This window comes from Grampus griseus, assembly GCF_964374135.1.
Source record: "Grampus griseus genome assembly, chromosome: 2".
Classification (NCBI taxonomy): domain Eukaryota; kingdom Metazoa; phylum Chordata; class Mammalia; order Artiodactyla; family Delphinidae; genus Grampus; species Grampus griseus.
In genome coordinates, this window is record NC_139018.1 from 47,756,479 (window position 1) to 47,774,100 (window position 17,622).

Below are 17,622 nucleotides of genomic sequence, written 5' to 3' on the forward strand. Positions count from 1 at the left end.
GTGGTGGAATATTACTCAGCAATAAAAAAGAAGAAAATCTTGCCATTTGTGAAAACATGGATGGACCCTGAAAGCATTATGCTAAGTGAAAAAAGTCAGACAGAGAAAGACAAATACTATATAATTTCATTTATATGTAGAATCTAAACAAAAGACTAATTCATACATACAGAGAACAAATTGGTGGTTGCCAGAGTAGGGGGATGGGGGATGAAATGAGAGCAAGGTGGTCAAAAGATACAAACTTCCACTTACAAGATAAATAAGGCCCAGGGATATAATGTGATATATGGTGACTATAGTTAACAGTATTGTACTATATATCTGAAAGTTGCTAAGAGAATAAATCCTAAAAGTTCTCATCACAAGAAAAAAATCTGTAACTATATGTGGTGATAGATGTTAGCTAAACTGATTGTGGTGATCATTTCCCAATATATACATGTATCAAATCATTGTGTTGTACACCTAAACCTAATATAATGTTATATGCCAATTATATCTCTATTAAAAAAAAGAATCCATAAAATAAATAAAAATCACCAGAGGACACACCAACAGTTCTATTAAACTAGAAGGTGACGTTGTCACCTGGCTACCTTGGGCTGCTCATTGCAACAAAGAAAAAGGGTCACTGTCTGGTCAGAGTGACTGACTTTGCTGAAGAGGAATTGGGTTCCTATGGCACAATGAGGGTAAGGAGTAGTATGTCTCAAATGCAGATCTTTGGGGGTACCTCTTAGAACTCCTGTGGTCTCTGATACATTTTATAATTAATTGTTTCACTCTGATAAATGATAAAATGTATAGGGTTCTTTTGCTCAGGAGGAGCTCATTGTAAACATAGGGCCAGAAGTCTGAAAGAAAACAAGGCTATATGTTTAAGATTAGTGGTGTTTATTTTTGTTTATGTCTTAATTCTTCTGTATGTTTAAGGGTAAAAACAAGGATAGATACAGAGATATTTGAAGTTATGAGAATACATCAATCAGCAAAAGAGTTATCTGAAATTTAAGTCTCACAAATAAGCAGAAAATATTATTTCTGGCAGACTGTATATGGTGTTAATTCTTTGAACCGTATTAAGAACAATTTCAATCAGTTGAAATTTATGGTACAAGGCAAGGAATGGGAGCTACTAGCTACATAACTTCGGCAAATTACTTAACATCTCTGAAACTCTTTCCCAATCTGTAAAATAAGGGCACGTGCTAGTTAGGTAAGACGCTTTGTAAGTGGGAGTTCAGAGAAAAGTCAGTTTTCTTCTCCTAACCCAGAGTTTCTCAACTTCAGCAATACTGACATTTCAGGCCAGGTAATTCTTTATTGTGGGGAGCTGTCATTTGTATTGTAAAACATGTCGCAGCATGCCTGATCTCTACCCATATCTACCCTCTATCATCTGGAGAGATGCCAGTAACACCTCTCTCCCAGACTTGAGGTTGAAAATGACCACACATTGCCAACTGCCTCCTGGGAGGCAAAATCGCCGCAGCTGAGAATCATTGTCCTAACCCCCGTGTTCATCCAAAAAGGATCTGAGCGAGAAATAAAACGCAGTCTCAGAGTAGAATGCAGGGGTCCCACCTCACAGAGGCAGGATGTGTGACTCAGAAAACTGGGGATGAGGAGATTCGAGCCTCCAGCGAGTAGCTGAAGTCCTAATCAGTGAAAGAACTGACTACGAGGGAAGGTGCAACGAGGGGCAAACGAAGAGGGAAGAGGCCGAGACTCTGGTCTCTGGGAACCAAAGATGCACACACTAGTCACCACTTACAGTGCTTAGCTGACTCCGAGGCAGAATTATGTCCAGTTAAACCGAGACGCTGAGGCCGTGGCGGAAGCCTTAGGGAGCGAGGAGCGGGTGCCGCGCGGTGCCAGGACTCATTGCCGGCACGCCTGCCTGGTGGAGTCCCTACGACGTCTCCGCCGCCGCCTCACGTGCGGACGCCGGCCGCAGGCCCCGCCCCCGCCCGGCCCCCAGGCTCTCGACCCCGCCTCCGCCCGCAGTTGCCTCCTCCGCCTGCAAGCGGCCTACGTAAGCGGGCAGGGGCGGGCTGGAGGTGTCGGTGCTGCCACGTCCTGGCGGCGGCTCGCGGAGCAGCGGCCTTGCGGGAGACTGTAGAGCCGGAGGTGGAGGAGGTGGGGCTGCCGCTGAAGCCGGATGTGGATCTAGTGCTGTGTACCCGGGTGGGTGAGAATCCGACGGGCCTGGAGAGGAGCGCCGACTGCAGGTCTCTACGGGTGAGGGGGACCGGGGGTCGGGGAGAGAGAGCGGGGCCCGGCCGGATGCCCTGGGTGCCGGCTGGGGCCTGCCCTTCAGGTTTATCAAACAGGTGTGACTGCTACCCCCCGGGCGAGGCGGGCTAGGCCCGGTCCGAGGCGGGGGGAGGTTCCGTTCGGGGAGCCGGGCATTTATCTTCGCCAGCTGGGTGCGTATGAGGGCGTAGAGGGCAGTTTGGAGCAAGTTGAGCGGACACACGTGTGGAGCAGAGGTTAGGGATGATGGCCAGTGGTCCAGCCGTGCAGGAGGTGGCCCTAGCAGGCAGGAACAGAGACTGAGGTCGAAACTAATTTTTCGTTCGTCAGGCTTTAGCGTGGGGGATTGGACAGTTGTTCACAGTCTCTGCCGCCATCGGTTTTGAAATGGGCACGAACGCCTCTGGCCCTGTTTTCCACCGTTCCTTTCCGCGTAGCACCCCACGGCGGTCAGGAGCCACTTGAGGACATGATTCTGCTCCGAAGATCACCTGCACTGACTAAATCGGGGTTTTCACCGCAGGAAAGACGGACATCCTTTGTCTCTTCCGGGGGCTTCTACCCCTAGAAACACTGAGTACTGTGATTTCTCTTATAGGAGCTGTTTATGTAAATCGAACTCTTAAAATTTCATAAAAAATTGAAGGGCGACTATAGTTTTGTTAGGATATACACTCGTGAATAAATCCTAGAATGGACCTCAAGAAATCATTTAGGTCAGTTTCATTAGGCAGGATTCACTGACATTTTTTAGAATAGGGGAGACACCTCCCTGTCTGGCACGATGATGTAAATATTGGCTTCTATTGAGTATGGTACTGTAGAGCTCAAGACGGGAGAACAACATCGGAGGATTTAGTCCCAATTCACTCATTGGCTGTGTTACCTTGGGGTCAAGTACTGAAAGCTCCACGTGCTCCAGCTTGCTCATGGGTAGACTGGGAATAATGCCTAAGTCACAGGGATCAAATAAACTATCAGGAAATTTAAAAATTCTCAACTGAAGTGTAATTGAATAATTTAATAAATATAGCTAGGCCTATTAAAATCATCACCGAATGAAGTGTTCTTTAGATTCACAATTCAGTCAAATTACTATTGAAATAGTTATAAAATGTATGTAGACGAACCCCAAAGTCTCAAACAGCACACGGGCCCCCTTCCTGCTTTAACCATGTACTGAAGTCATACAGTAATGCCCTGAAAGCTCTTGAGATATGTAAAGTCCATTTAGATTTGACATTAGATTGTTTTTTTAAATTTTTATATCAACTTTTGAAATCTTCATTCCCAGTATCTTATTACTTGTTGCTCTCAGTTGCTTGATTCTAACAGCAGCTCCTCCCCTTGTATATTCTAGTGCACTATAGATGCTGAGAAACCTGTTGAAACTGTGTCCAAAGAATGGTCAACCGACTGAAAACCTGATGTGATCTTAGTAAAAATGAATTTGGTGTATGGTTTTTGTGATATCACTTGTAGCAGTTTGGTAATCTTTTTTCCTTCTAGATATTCTGAAATGTGATCTCCAGATAAGTCTTATACCATTCGTTATTCATTCACTAGGCATTTATTGGGCTAAGGTTAGGCATATATGGGCCTTTAAATGCTTGTTAACTTAGTAGTTAAACAGAAAAGGTACTTGAGAAATACTTAAGAAGGGTTAGGGTTTACTTTTTAAAATTAATCTAAAATCTTCAAAATAAGACCCCAATGAGGGAATTCCCTGGTGGTCCAGTGGTTAAGACTCGGCACTTTCACTGCTGTAGGCCCAGGTTAGATCCCTGGTTGGGGAACTAAGATCCCACAAGCAGCGTGGCCAAAAAAACCAAAAAAAGCAAAACCAAAAGAAACAAAACAAAATAAGACCCCAATGATAATGGTGAAATTCAGCTTCAAACAACTGTGCGTTTCTGTTTACTGAAATTTCCTATATTGTGGTAACTGCGGGCACTTTAAGATGCTGAAAATTATTTCTTTTGTAAACCAAATAAATTTACCTGTTTTGCTCTTTTATAAATGCTTTTGAAATTTAGTATCAAATCACATCTTACTTTAACTTGCCCAGCATATTAATTGGGCACCAGCAGAATTTACTGTATGGGGACAGAATAAGATAAAAGAAGGTAACCTTAAGTATGGCTCTGTTTTGTAAAATAGCTCATATAAACATTTTGATATTAATTTTTTTAAAGTTTTTTTGATGTGGACCATTTTTAAAGTCTTTATTGAATTTGTTACAATATTGCTTCTGTTCTATGTTCTGGTTTTTTGGCCACGAGGCATGTGGGATCTTAGCTCCCCAACCAGGGATCAAACCTGCACCCCCTGCGATGGGAGGCTAAGTCTTAACCGCTGGACTGCCAGGGAAGTCCCCTGATATTAATTTTTGATTGCCATAAGAATATGGATTCTTATTTCTATCCAGAATGCATTAAGTACTTTAACTAGCCTGAAATTCTTACTTTCCAAATATAAGTGCTGCTTTGACTAAATTTTAAACTCTTGCGCAATAAAGTAGAGAATTCACCTTCACTAGTGCCTCTTCCGTACTACAGAGTATAGAGTCTGGAGTCATGCAGGAATGGTTGCATAATTTGTGGCAACATTAACAATTTCGACAGTGGCAGCAGAGAATTAAGTGTGGGGCCCTGTGTCCTTGAAGCTGGCCCTGCTACCTGGTTGCGAATCCTCACTGTTCCTTATTTGCTCTGTTATCTTGAGCTAGTTACTGTGCCTGCTTTCTAGTCTGATAGATCTTTCATTGTATTTTCATTTGTATATAAAGTACTCAATAAATATTAGCCAGTATCATTTATTTTTATCATTCATGGAATCAGACCATCGATTAAAGAAAAGCACAGGAAAATATTAGTATTTACTGTTTAAAATTCTTTAAAGGCTTCATAATCCTAATTCTTCTCCTGTGTACCTCTCCCCTCTCTCTCAGAAATTATTAACCCTATTTTGCGAGTTTTCTAGGCACATTTCATTGTAAACTCAGGCAACTTTATAGGAAGACGAAATCTAGTTAACTTTAAATTATCTTAATGTCCATCCACATTTCCTTTTGAGCTTTCTTTAAACTTCATGCTTACAACTGTATGTTAAATAGCATGAACATCAAAATGTTTAAATGGTATGTTGTCTTGAAGAACTTAAATTTGTAATACTTTCTGACTTCTGCACTTAATGTACACATTTTACTTTATTGGTAAATATTTAGCCTGTTTATCTGTATACCTGAAAAACAATTTTGTTATCCATCTTTCAGATTAGAGTACTCTCAAAAGCCTCAGGGGTCCAATTATCAGGGGCAAATACTAAAGTGCATGCACTAAAATTAATCTACAAAAAATCTGTTTCAAGTGGACCATAAGCTTGTTAAATTTTATGAATGATTGTTTTAATCATCACAATTTCCTTTCATTACTATTCTTAGATCCAGGCATAGTTTTTACAGCATAACATCTGAGTCCTTTTTGAGGGAAAGAAAACAAACCTCTCAGTATTCTACATAGTAACTATTATTTTTAAGTTCTTTCTTTCCTTTCTAAGAATGCTAACTTTCAGTTTAACATAAACATAATAGATCATCTTTTTGTAGCTCCTGTACCCAGCACAGTGCCTGACTCACGAATTAATTTAAAGGTGAACAAAGTTAACAAGAACGTATAAAAATAAATTTAAAATTAGTTGCTAACTGAAGTATCAATGTATCTTGTTGAACACTTGCCCTGTGCCAGGCACTGTTAGGTACTTGTATACAGTAATTCATTTCTTCTAACAATTTCATCTCCATTTTACAAATGAGGAAACATTCTCAGTTTAACTTCCTTAGCCATCATCACACAGTTGATGTTTGAACACCAGGTCTGACTCCAGAGCTCATGCTCTTTCCATGTCTAGGTTTCAATTTCAGCTTTGCTAATTCTGTGACCTTGGGCAAGTTACTTAAGTTGTCTACACCTGCATTTCCTCAGCTGTTGAAATGGAGATAATAATCATCCCTACCCTGTAGGATTGTTATAGTAAGTGAATTAGTAATGTGTAAAGTTCTTTGAACAATGCTGGCACATAAGTGCTGAACAAATGTTAACTTCTATTATTACATCACAGTACCTTCCCAAAGCCTCTGCTATACTGCAGCAGAGTATATATATATATTACCTATATATAATAGTTACATAGGGTTATACAGTTCAGTCGACCTTTAAGGAAAACTTAAGAATAGTTGCCCTTAAGCATATTGTGACTTATGAAATAGGGAACATCTGGGAGTTGGGTTATTGGGGAAATTGATCTGTTATTAAATGGACTTTAATTTTTCTGGCATTGCTTTTTTGTTTTATGGTAGTATGTTATGGATATATATCTTTAAATTCTTTGTTTCAAAGAAGTACAGGCAGGTATCAAATAGAATACAGTTGACCCTTAAAAACACGGGTTTGAACTGCAAGGATCCACTTACATACACATTTTTTTCAACAGTAAATATTACAGTACTACACATTCCAAGGTTGGTTAAATCCACGGATATGGAACTGCAGATACAGAGGGCTGACTATAGGTTATACATGATTTTTCGACTGCACATTTTTGACTGTGTGGAGGATTGGCACCCTAAACCCATGTTGTTCAAGGGTCAACTATGGTTTCTTTAGCTGGGCATGGGCTTACAAATCAAAGTTCAGGGTTGCCTTACAATCTCCTAATAATTGTTAGAAAGACTTTCCTCCAGCAGCTCTGTTCCACAGAAGTGTGCCCCACCAGCCTTTTTTTTCTCTTTTTGGCTGCGTTGGGTCTTCATTGCTGCGTGCAGTCTTTCTCTAGTTGCGGCGAGCGTGGGCTACTCTTTGTTGTGGTGTGCAGGCTTCTCACTGCAGTGGCTTCTCTTGTTGCGGAGCACGGGCTCTAGGCGCACGGGCTTCAGTAGGTGTGGCTCGCGTGCTCTAGAGCGCAGACTCAGTAGTTGTGGCACATGGGCTTAGTTGCTTCGTGGCATGTGGAATCTTCCCGGACCAGGGCTTGAACCTGTGTCCCCTGCATTGGCAGGCAGATTCTTAACCACTGCGCCACCAGGGAAGCACCGCCCCCCCCCCCCAGCCATTTTTATGCTTCATATGTTTTTCATTCTTTCTATCATTATATCTTATTTAAGTCTCAGTTTTTTTTTTTTAATATTTATTTATTTATTTATTTTTGGCTGTGTTGGGTCTTCATTTCTGTGCAAGAGCTTTCTCTAGTTGTGGCAAGTGGGGGCCACTCTTCATCGCGGTGCACGGGCCTCTCACTATCGCGGCCTCTTGCGGAGCACAGGCTCCAGACGCGCAGGCTCAGCAGTTGTGGCTCACGGTCCTGGTTGCTCCACGGCATGTGGGATCTTCCCGGACCGGGGCACGAACCCGTGTCCCCTGCATCGGCAGGTGGACTCTCAACCACTGCGCCACCAGGGAAGCCCAAGTCTCAGTTTTATTAGACCACACCTAATAAGAACCTGACCATTTCTGAATGTTCAAAAGAGAGGAAAATACCGTAATTGATCATTTTTCAATAGTATGCAAAACACTGGCTATTTTTTTTAACATCTTTATTGGAGTATAATTGCTTTACAGTGGTGTGTTAGTTTCTGCATTATAACAAAGTGAATCAGTTATACATATACATATATCCCCATCTCTTCCCTCTTGCATCTCCCTTCCTCCCACCCTCCCTATCCCACCGCTCTAGGTGGTCGCAAAACACCGAGCTGATCTCCCTGTGCTATGCACCTGCTTCCCACTAGCTATTTTACATTTGGTAGTGTATATATGTCCATGCCACTCTCTCACTTTGTCCCAGTTTACCCTTCCCCCTCCCCGTATCCTCAAGTCCATTCTCTAGTAGGTCTGCATCTTTATTCCCGTCTTGTCCCTAGGTTCATGACCTTTTTTTTGTTTGTTTTTTAGATTCCATATATATGTGTTAGCATACAGTACTTTTCTCTTTCTGACTTACTTCACTCTGTATGACAGACTCTAGGTCCATCCACCTCACTACAAATAACTCAATTTCGTTTCTTTTTATGGCTGAGTAATATTCCATTGTATGCATGTGCCACATCTTCTTTATCCATTTATCTGTTGATGGGCACTTAGTTTGCTTTCATGTATTGGCTATTGTAAATAGAGCTGCAGTGAACATTGTGGTACACGACTCTTTCTGAATTATGGTTTTCTCAGGGTACATGCCCAGTAGTGGGATTGCTGGGTCATATGGTAGTTCTATTTTTAGTTTTTTAAGGAACCTCCATACTGTTCTCCATAGTGGCTGTATCAATTCACATTCCCACCAGCAGTGCAAGAGGGTTCCCTTTTCTCCACACCCTCTCCAGCATTTATTGTTTCTAGATTTTTTGATGATGGCCATTCTGACCAGTGTGAGATATCTCATTGTAGTTTTGATTTGCATTTCTCTAATGATTAATGATGTTGAGCATTCTTTCATGTGTTTGTTGGCAATCTGTATATCTATTTAGGGCTTCTGCCCATTTTTGGATTGGGTTATTTTTTTGATATTGAGCTGCATGAGCTGCTTGTGAATTTTGGAGATTAATCCTTTGTCAGTTGCTTCATTTGCAAGTATTTTCTCCCATTATGAGGGTTGTCTTTTCATCTTGTTTCTGGTTTCCTTTGCCGTGCAAAAGGTTTTAAGTTTCATTAGGTCCCATTTGTTTATTTTTGTTTTTATTTCCATTTCTCTAGGAGGTGGGTCAAAAAGGATCTTGCTGTGATTTATGTCAGAGTGTTCTGCCTGTGTTTTCCTCTAAGAGTTTGATAGCATCTGGCCTTACATTTAGGTCTTTAATCCATTTTGAGTTTATTTTTGTGTATGGTGTTAGGGAGTGTTCTAATTTCATTCTTTTACATGTAGCTCTCCAGTTTTCCCAGCACCAGTTATTGAAGAGGCTATCTTTTCTCCATTGTATATTCTTGCCTCCTTTATCAAAGATAAGGTGACCATATGTGTGTGGGTTTATCTCTGGGCTTTCTATCCTGTTCCATTGATCTATATTTCTGTTTTTGTGACACTGGCTATTCTTAAGGTGCTTAGATGTAGCTGAGAAACTTACAGATTTTTAGAAAGACTGCTGTGAAAACAAAATCCAGTAGATAGTCTTGGTGTGAATCTGTCATAGCTGAGACCAAATATTCCAGTGAATGCAGAGAATTTTCTGTTCATGGTTAATAATTTTTAAAAAAAGTTACACGCCCAGTAAGTCTTCTTTAGTGTCAGGTAAAAAACTGATGAGTTACTCCTTAGCCCAATAATAAAATTAAATAATGTAAAAAAAAAAAAAAAACGAGCTCCTGAAAAGTCAGCTATTCACAGTGCTACACTAGTAGCACTGACCCAGAGGAAAAAATGCTTTAAAGGTCCTATTAGAAAATGGAGTTTTCAAGTGTAAAACTTCTAAATTTAGTTACTTGTTTACTGTCTGATAGAATCTGTGAGTTTTCTATAGAGCTCTAGCTGTGGCATTTGATGTTAGAGTCAGGATAGGCTAAAATAAAATATCTTGCATACCTGTTAAAGAATTTTTCTAATTGCATTAATTTTTATTAAGAAATTGACATTCTTGGGCTTCCCTGGTGGCGCAGTGGTTGAGAGTCGCCTGCTGATGCAGGGGACACGGGTTCGTGCCCTGGTCCGGGAGGATCCCACGTGCCGCAGAGCGGCTGGGCCCGTGAGCCATGGCCGCTGGGTGCGCGTCCGGAGCCTGTGCTCCGCAACGGGAGAGGCCACAGGGGTGAGAGGCCCGCGTACCGCAAAAAAAAAAAAAAAAAAAAAAGAAAGAAAGAAATTGACATTCTTGACAATCAACAATCTTCTATTAAACAAAATGGCTTAACATTTAAAATTTTATTTTAGACCTTACTGCAAAGATGAAACCTGATGAAACGCCTATGTTTGACCCAAGTCTACTCAAAGAAGTGGACTGGAGTCAGAATACAGCTACATTTTCTCCAGCCATTTCCCCAACACATCCTGGAGAAGGTTTGGTTTTGAGGCCTCTTTGTACTGCTGATTTAAATAGAGGTATGGACTCAGTTTACAAATTCTGGTTAGACTTATAGTTAGCATTCTGTGTTCTCCACAAACACGATGATGATGCCTATAATTTTTAAAAATACTATTGGACTTATATATTATTCTTTGTGCTTAAATTTTAAAGTGACTGAGAACTCAATTCCAATGTGTACAGACCAGATGTTACTGTATTACAGTACTGTATTACAGTATTTCAAATGACTTAAGTACAACAGTGTTCCTTCCTAATTAAGCAGCCAAAAAGGGGAAATTATCTTGTATAATGACACGTAAGGAAGAATCTTCTCTAAGAAGCTGGATAGGGAATGAGGATAAAGATAATTTGCCTTGGATAAGTTGCAAAAGGTTTTGTCTACATGTATTCCTTTTTTTAACATCTAAATTCTCCAAAATGATTTCCTTAAATTTCAGTAATCAAAAATCAACTTTTTACAGTTTTCTTCTTGGTAGGAAATCTTAAGAAACTATTATATTTTGGTCATATTAATTATTGGGTGTATAAAAGTTAAGATTCTCAACATTCTATGCTATTCACATTAATTTAAAGTAACATTAATGAAATTAATCAGGAATCTTTAAAAACTGTAGTCTCAACAATGTTATTTATATTTTATTTTATAAATAGTATCATATTTGGTCATAATGAGAATCTTGCATTTTTAAGTAAAACCAAAGCACATATTTGGGAAAATTCGGCATCCCTTGTGTTGAATGTAATGCAAATTACATTGAAAACTGTACATGCTGGTTCTGTAAATATTGAGTATTAAGGTCAGCACTATTCCAAAAATGTTATGCAGGCAAAAACATTGGTAAAACCTACTACTATTTGTTTTACGTAGTGATAATAGAAAGAATAATGGGTTTCAGTTTAATATTTTAAAATAGTTCATTACATAAAGTTTTGAAAAAATAATTGCTCACCAGCTTGACACATTACTTCTTTTGATATATATTTCATTTGCTGTTCTCATGACTTGAAATCTGTTTTTCAAAACTAGGTTTTTTTAAGGTACTAGGTCAGCTGACAGAGACTGGAGTTGTCAACCCGGAACAATTTATGAGTAAGTCCTACAGTCTCTTTTTCCTGAAGGAAAAGAAATAAAGGGAAACAAGATTTTATTTTTGTTTAGAGCTCTATTCAGTGTCTACTTGTGGTTTTGTTCAAATAGCTCGAAATTATTCAAATAACAAATTAGCTGTTTTCTTATTTAAATGTTTAATGTAGCTGAACTGTTTTAGAATCCAATTGTAGCAACTACCATGTTTTACAAAATACCTGGCTACTTTTAGATCATTACTGTAGCACAGAGCCTGTGTGGCAACCTTAGAGAGTGTTTTTTATTGTAGTGTTTACCTTTCATGTGGTTAGGTCATTTCACAGAAATTTCATCACCCAATCAAAAATGTAAGAAAATATGTTCTAAATTTATTTTTTGGTTCATTTATATTGAATTTTAAGGTTGGCAGGTATCTTTTAGTTCATCCCTCCCCCTTTTTAATACATATGAGAGGATGGAAATTAAAAGAGAGGTCAAATGACTTCCCAAGATCACAGGAAGTTATTGGTAAGAAAAGAACTACAACCTTCCTGACTCCATCCAATGCTCTTAACAGTGTCTTCCTATTTTCTTCATTTCCTTCAATAGGTAATTTTATTTTGTACTCTATATGACCTTCCTAAGATGAAGATTATTATTTCCTGATTCTCATTGTTTCTTTTCCTTCATTGAATTTATTTCTTCCCACTCCAGACCCATTACTAGAACAAGACTGTGGAAATAAACAGTATGTTGAGACTGTTAGGCTCAGTTTTTATTCTTGAATTCTTCTTTGCAGGCATATCAGATTAGATGAAAAATCATGTTATTTCATCAATATAAGTACTAAAAGTCAATTTGAGGGGAAGATATTTATTCCACTTTTGCTCCTGTTTGCTATGTGGCTTTGGGAAAAGCTGGGAAATGAAGACTTACTTTTTTATCTACTTCACAAGGTGCTTTCAAAGCAAACAAAAATGATGACTCTATTTCTAAAACAGGTCATGTAGTCATGGAACACTTGAGAGCACAAAGGGAAAATTGAAAACTACTTTGTCAAGTTATTTTAAAATCAAAAGACTAAAAATTAAAGAATGGAGACACATAAACATTCTCTTATTAAAATTTGCAAAGAGTTTTGTTCTGTGTGAATATCTGTTAAGTGAAAACGTTAATCAATTTAAAGTTAACTAGTAATGAAGATATAAAAGTTTTCATACACTAATCACAGAAATGGCAACATGTACAATTTATTTGTATTTTAAGTGCTGTTCATCTAAAATAGCTATCTTAGTCTTACCTTATTTTGCTAGAAGAGTTTTTAAATGTATGGACTATGTCCCAGTTGATATTGATTGCTGATATTTCAACTACTTGATCATTTTTAATAATTGATATTTTCTTTAAAATTACTGTGGTAAAATAGCTATAAATATTCAATAATATTTATTGAAGTAAGCTAATTCTAGTATTTTTCTGGCACCTAATAAAGTTTAATGTCTGCCACATAACACTATTTTCCAATTTCCACAGAATCTTTTGAGCACATGAAGAAATCTGGGGATTATTATGTTACAGTTGTGGAAGATGTAACTTTAGGACAGATAGTTGCTACAGCAACTCTGATAATAGAACATAAATTCATCCATTCCTGTGCTAAGGTATGTGTTCATATTAATGCTTATGAGTAAAATGGATATGTGTTTTCTAGCAAAATCGACTTTGAGTTACCATTAGACAAGTCTGTTTTCCCACTGCTTTTTATTGTAAAATGAGAGAGCTAAATATTGGCTAGAATAAAAGTTTTGCTTCTTAGAAATCACTTAGTAACAGTCAATTTCCCATTGTCTTCTAAGAGTTATGAGGAAGAAAATGTGTTAATAATATGAATTGTTTGCTAAAAATTGTTCTGTAGGGTGTAGAATTGGTATAGACAAAGAGAAATCGAGTCAGCATCGTGGAATTTGGCAGTAATGTTTGGAATCTCTAATGCTAATTTTTATTCAAAAACAATACTTTGAATATACTACACTAACACAAATTCCCATCAGTTTCCCAGTGGTAAAGGGTTCAGAATAATATATTCCGTTCTAATTGTGGCACTTCTAATGCCTGTAGATTTCCTTCACTCCTCATGACTCACATGAAATAGTAAAGAAAAAAAAACCTAGGTAATCCAATGAGAATATGATAGAAAACACTTGGAATTATTCTGTGAAGTATGAATTTTGGTGTGGTTTCTGTACTAGAAATTAATAAACTGTATTTGGATGTCTGAAATAAATTGCAATTAAGCAAGGAGTAGGATGATGGATGTAGTACATTCATGACAAGATTACATTTTGGTGATGTGGATTTTGAGACTTGCTTTAAAATAATGGGGTGGGAAGGTTTAAGATACAGACAAAGCAAAATTAGGCCACAAATTGATTGATTGTATTATCTCCTCTATAATAGTAAGTTAAAAAACTTTGCATTTTGCAAAGTTCAGGTTTACAAAACATTTATCAATTCTTACTGATAATAGAACAGTCACTTGTTGATTTAACTAAAACAAAACTACATGCTTAGTCCTTTAAACATTGTAAATATTTTCAGAGAGGAAGAGTAGAAGATGTTGTTGTTAGTGATGAATGCAGAGGAAAGCAGCTTGGCAAATTGTAAGTAGGCAGAAACAAGGTAACCCTGGATAAATTAGATACTCTTTGTGTTTCAGTTTACAGTTTCTTGCAAGATACTTTTTTAAAAGTGTTTTACTGTTTGAAGTTTTTTAAGCATCATTAATTATGAACTCATTCTCACTCCATAGCTTAGACTGAATTTAATGAAGAAATAAGGTATTTTTATATAATTTTTACCATAAAGTTGGAAATTGGAAGTGTACTGTTAAAACAGCAACACCTTAGTTATTAACTTTTAATAGTAGTACTTTTTTTTTTTTTTTTTTGCGGTACGTGGGCCTCTCACTGTTGTGGCCTCTCCCGTTGCGGAAGCACAGGCTCTGGAGGCGCAGGCTCAGTGGCCATGGCTCACGGGCCCAGCCGCTCCGTGGCATGTGGGATCTTCCCGGACTGGGGCACGAACCCATGTCCCCTGCATTGGCAGGCGGACTCTCAACCACTGCGCCACCACGGAAGCCCCAGTAGTACTCTTATAGTAGTAGGAAACAGAAACTTTTGGTGAGCCAAGTAATTTGTCCGTTTCTCTGTCATATTTAAAAACAAAGGAAATGTTCTCAGTTACAAAGTTTTAGAAGCATGTACTGAAACAGCCTTCACAGTGTAATCCTCTATACATTTATCTAAATCTTTTAAAGTAAGTTTCATAGGTTTATTGCTTATTTATAAAATAGAACTTGCTTTTTAATATTATCCCTTCTGAGTTTTAAGGAATTCACTCAGTAAATATTAAGCACCTGCTATATGCCAGATACTATTCAAGGTCTTTGGTATACATCAGTGAATGAAAGAGACCAATTTCTAGTATTTCTAGTCCATGTAACTTAGTCATGCCTTTTATAATTGTGTAACTTCAATCAAGAGGTTCTGTCTTCAGAATAAGATTTTTCAATCTATACAACATGAGAAAACCCTTCTGGTAAATTTTTGTAGATCTTTCCTAGTTTTTATAAAGATGTATACATTTTTGCTTTGTTTACACTTGTTATACTTGTTTACACTTGTTACAACCAATCCAGAGTTAACCTAATACATTCTTTCACAAATATTTAAGTAACTTTAAAAATGATAAAGAACAAAGCAATTATTTACCCATTTTATGTTGGCTATTCCTAAATAGTTTGAATAGATCTAGAGAAAAAGATTAATTTTGGCCATATTTTTTAAAAGGTTTCTAGTCTTTGGTGTTAATATTAATGTTAAAACCTATCTTTAAAGAGGGTTTAGGGTGAGTTCAGGGTTTAGGATAATATTTGTTCTATTTATTAATGGGCTGGAGATTACTAAAGTATATTTGAAACAAAATCAAATGCTTTGGGTGATTTAAATGTTTAACCACTTACAATTTGAATGTTTAAATGAATATAGTGGGAAGGGCCATGATCTAATAAACCTATTTGTAATAAAAACTTGAAGTTTTATGTGATATTCACTCACATTGTTACTAAAATCCATTTTTATTAACAAATGCTCTATGCCTTGCCTACCTTTTTTTCTTTAATTTCAGGTTATTATCAACCCTTACTTTGCTAAGCAAGAAATTGAACTGTTATAAGATTACCCTTGAATGTCTACCACAAAACGCTGGTTTCTATAAAAAGTTTGGATATACAGTATCTGAAGAAAACTACATGTGTCAGAGGTTTCTAAAGTAAAACCTTTTAAGAAAGACATCTGTCAAAGGAGCTGATGCAACAAGGCTACACTCTCTTCCTAGAGTTAAAGTATTTTGTTGCCGCAACCCAGTGACCTCCAATAAATACTGGATTGAAAAAAACACTGTAATACAAGTATAATGACATTTAGAAGATTACTTTGGGCTGGTGAGACATGCTGAGTTTAGATTACAGATGAAATTGTTAAGGGGATGATTTTTAACCAAAGGAGTATATTTTTAACTTGAATCTTTTCTTGCATTGTATTTTTCTAAAGTTCGGCTTTATTTCTTAGTAGTCAGTATAGGTAGTAAGAAGTTATATGTCTGCTATCTGTACTGCTCATTAAAAAAAAAAAAGCATACAGTGAATAAGGCTGTTTCTTATCACATTCATAAAATTAATATTTTTTTCAAAGAAATATATCTAAATACCACTTAGGGGTGTATCATTTCACATATATTACGTGAAATTGGATGTTAGACATATTATAACTAAATGTAGTTCAGTCCAACATTTGCTGATCCTAATACTATACTGGCAAACCTGGTGAGCCTTTAAAATAAGGAGAAATGAAAATTAACTTCTTATAAAATGTGACAATTTAAATGTACATCTAAAAGTTGATATAATTCTAATGTAGCTGAAGTACCACCTGTCTTATATGTGAAATGTAATAATTATTCATTTGTTTAAAATATCTAAGAGAAATATAAGGTACTTTTTAACGGTGAATTAGTAAATCCTGGCATATTATGTATTTCTAAGCTGATTTCTCATTTTTCCAGGGGTGTCCGAGCCTCTCTTCTGAGTAACATTTTTATGAAAATGGATTACAAAATTGAGTGGAGTACTTTAAAATGTATCATACTGCATTTATTACATTCTTAAAATGTTGATGGAAGCTTTTCTATTTAATGTGATTATAATGGTACTATTCTGGTCACTATCCTATTTTGATTTTATTTATTTTAATTATTTTTTTTAAGTTGAAATAAGAATTAGATACTTCACTACTGGTTCGAATCTTTTACATTTCATGTTATATTAAACCTGTTCATATGAATAGTCTTTTGTTAGAATCTAAATGTTTTCTGTGCTTTTCTTGAGTTGTCTATTGAATTATTAGGTCAAGTCATGGTTCATAAAATCTTAGTTTTGTGTACCTTTTGTAAAAGGAGCTTAGAAAGTAAAGATCACCTGTTTCTCATCCCTTTGATTCTCACCTACCTCAACTAGATTCCAGACTTCCCTCCATGCAGTAAAGCTAAAGTCGGCTTTCTAAAACAACAGAAATTCTTCACCAACAGAGGGTGTACTACTCACCTGCTGATGATATAGGCAGATGAATTGATCTGTCCCTAGTGAAAGCAACAAAGCTAAGTTTTGCTTTTTTAGGAGTCCTATAACCTTGATAACACCAGCTGTACTAGGTACAGTCTGGTAATTTAAAACCTCTGTTAACAAATAAACCTAATAGGGACTTCCCTGGTGGTCCAGTGGTTAAGATTCTGCGCTCCCACTGCAGGGGGCATGGGTTCGATCCCCGGTTGGGGAACTAAGATCCCGCATGCTGTGCTGCATGGCCAGGAAAAAAACACCACCAAAGAAAACCCTAATAAAAGGCAAAATTAAATGCTTTATTTCATTTCTTACCACTGAACAATTTGAAGTAAAACTATAAGGTGGCTATTTCAATAAATCCCTTTAAATAGTGTTCTTAAGGTCTTATCTTAAATCCCCCCCTACAGGAAATAGAGTTGTAGGTAAGGTGTAATACATAAAAATTGTGTCATTGAGGAAACTGATGATCTGTATTTAGCTTTAGTTAACCAGAGAAATTTGATTTTTCTAAGCCATTTTGTGGGTAAAATTGAGTATGAAAAAAACTGCATAGAA

The 17,622-nt window shown here is 37.3% G+C and overlaps 1 protein-coding gene across 2 annotated transcripts; it reads left to right on the top strand.

The window, feature by feature from the left end:
* The first annotated feature begins 2,082 nt into the window (after positions 1 to 2,082).
* Positions 2,083 to 17,157, top strand: GNPNAT1 (glucosamine-phosphate N-acetyltransferase 1). Of its 2 annotated transcripts, none has more exons than XM_082648021.1 (6): positions 2,083 to 2,244; positions 10,171 to 10,338; positions 11,352 to 11,414; positions 12,924 to 13,051; positions 13,989 to 14,050; positions 15,576 to 17,157. In XM_082648021.1, exons 2-6 carry the CDS (start codon positions 10,185 to 10,187, stop codon positions 15,721 to 15,723), a joined length of 555 nt encoding a protein of 184 aa, XP_082504147.1. In that variant the 5' UTR covers positions 2,083 to 2,244; positions 10,171 to 10,184; the 3' UTR covers positions 15,724 to 17,157. The 2 variants fall into 2 exon arrangements, with proteins under 2 accessions (XP_082504147.1, XP_082504146.1); XM_082648020.1 differs by having other exon boundaries at positions 2,083 to 2,234; positions 15,576 to 17,156.
* Positions 17,158 to 17,622: the final 465 nt, after the last annotated feature.

Coding starts and splice junctions, on each gene's coding strand:
- GNPNAT1 (XM_082648021.1), top strand. CDS start 10,185: ATGAAACCTGATGAAACGCCTATGTTTGACCCAAGTCTACTCAAAGAA. Junction 13,052..13,988: donor TCATCCATTCCTGTGCTAAG/GTATGTGTTCAT, acceptor AAATATTTTCAG/AGAGGAAGAGTAGAAGATGT. Junction 14,051..15,575: donor GGAAAGCAGCTTGGCAAATT/GTAAGTAGGCAG, acceptor CTTTAATTTCAG/GTTATTATCAACCCTTACTT.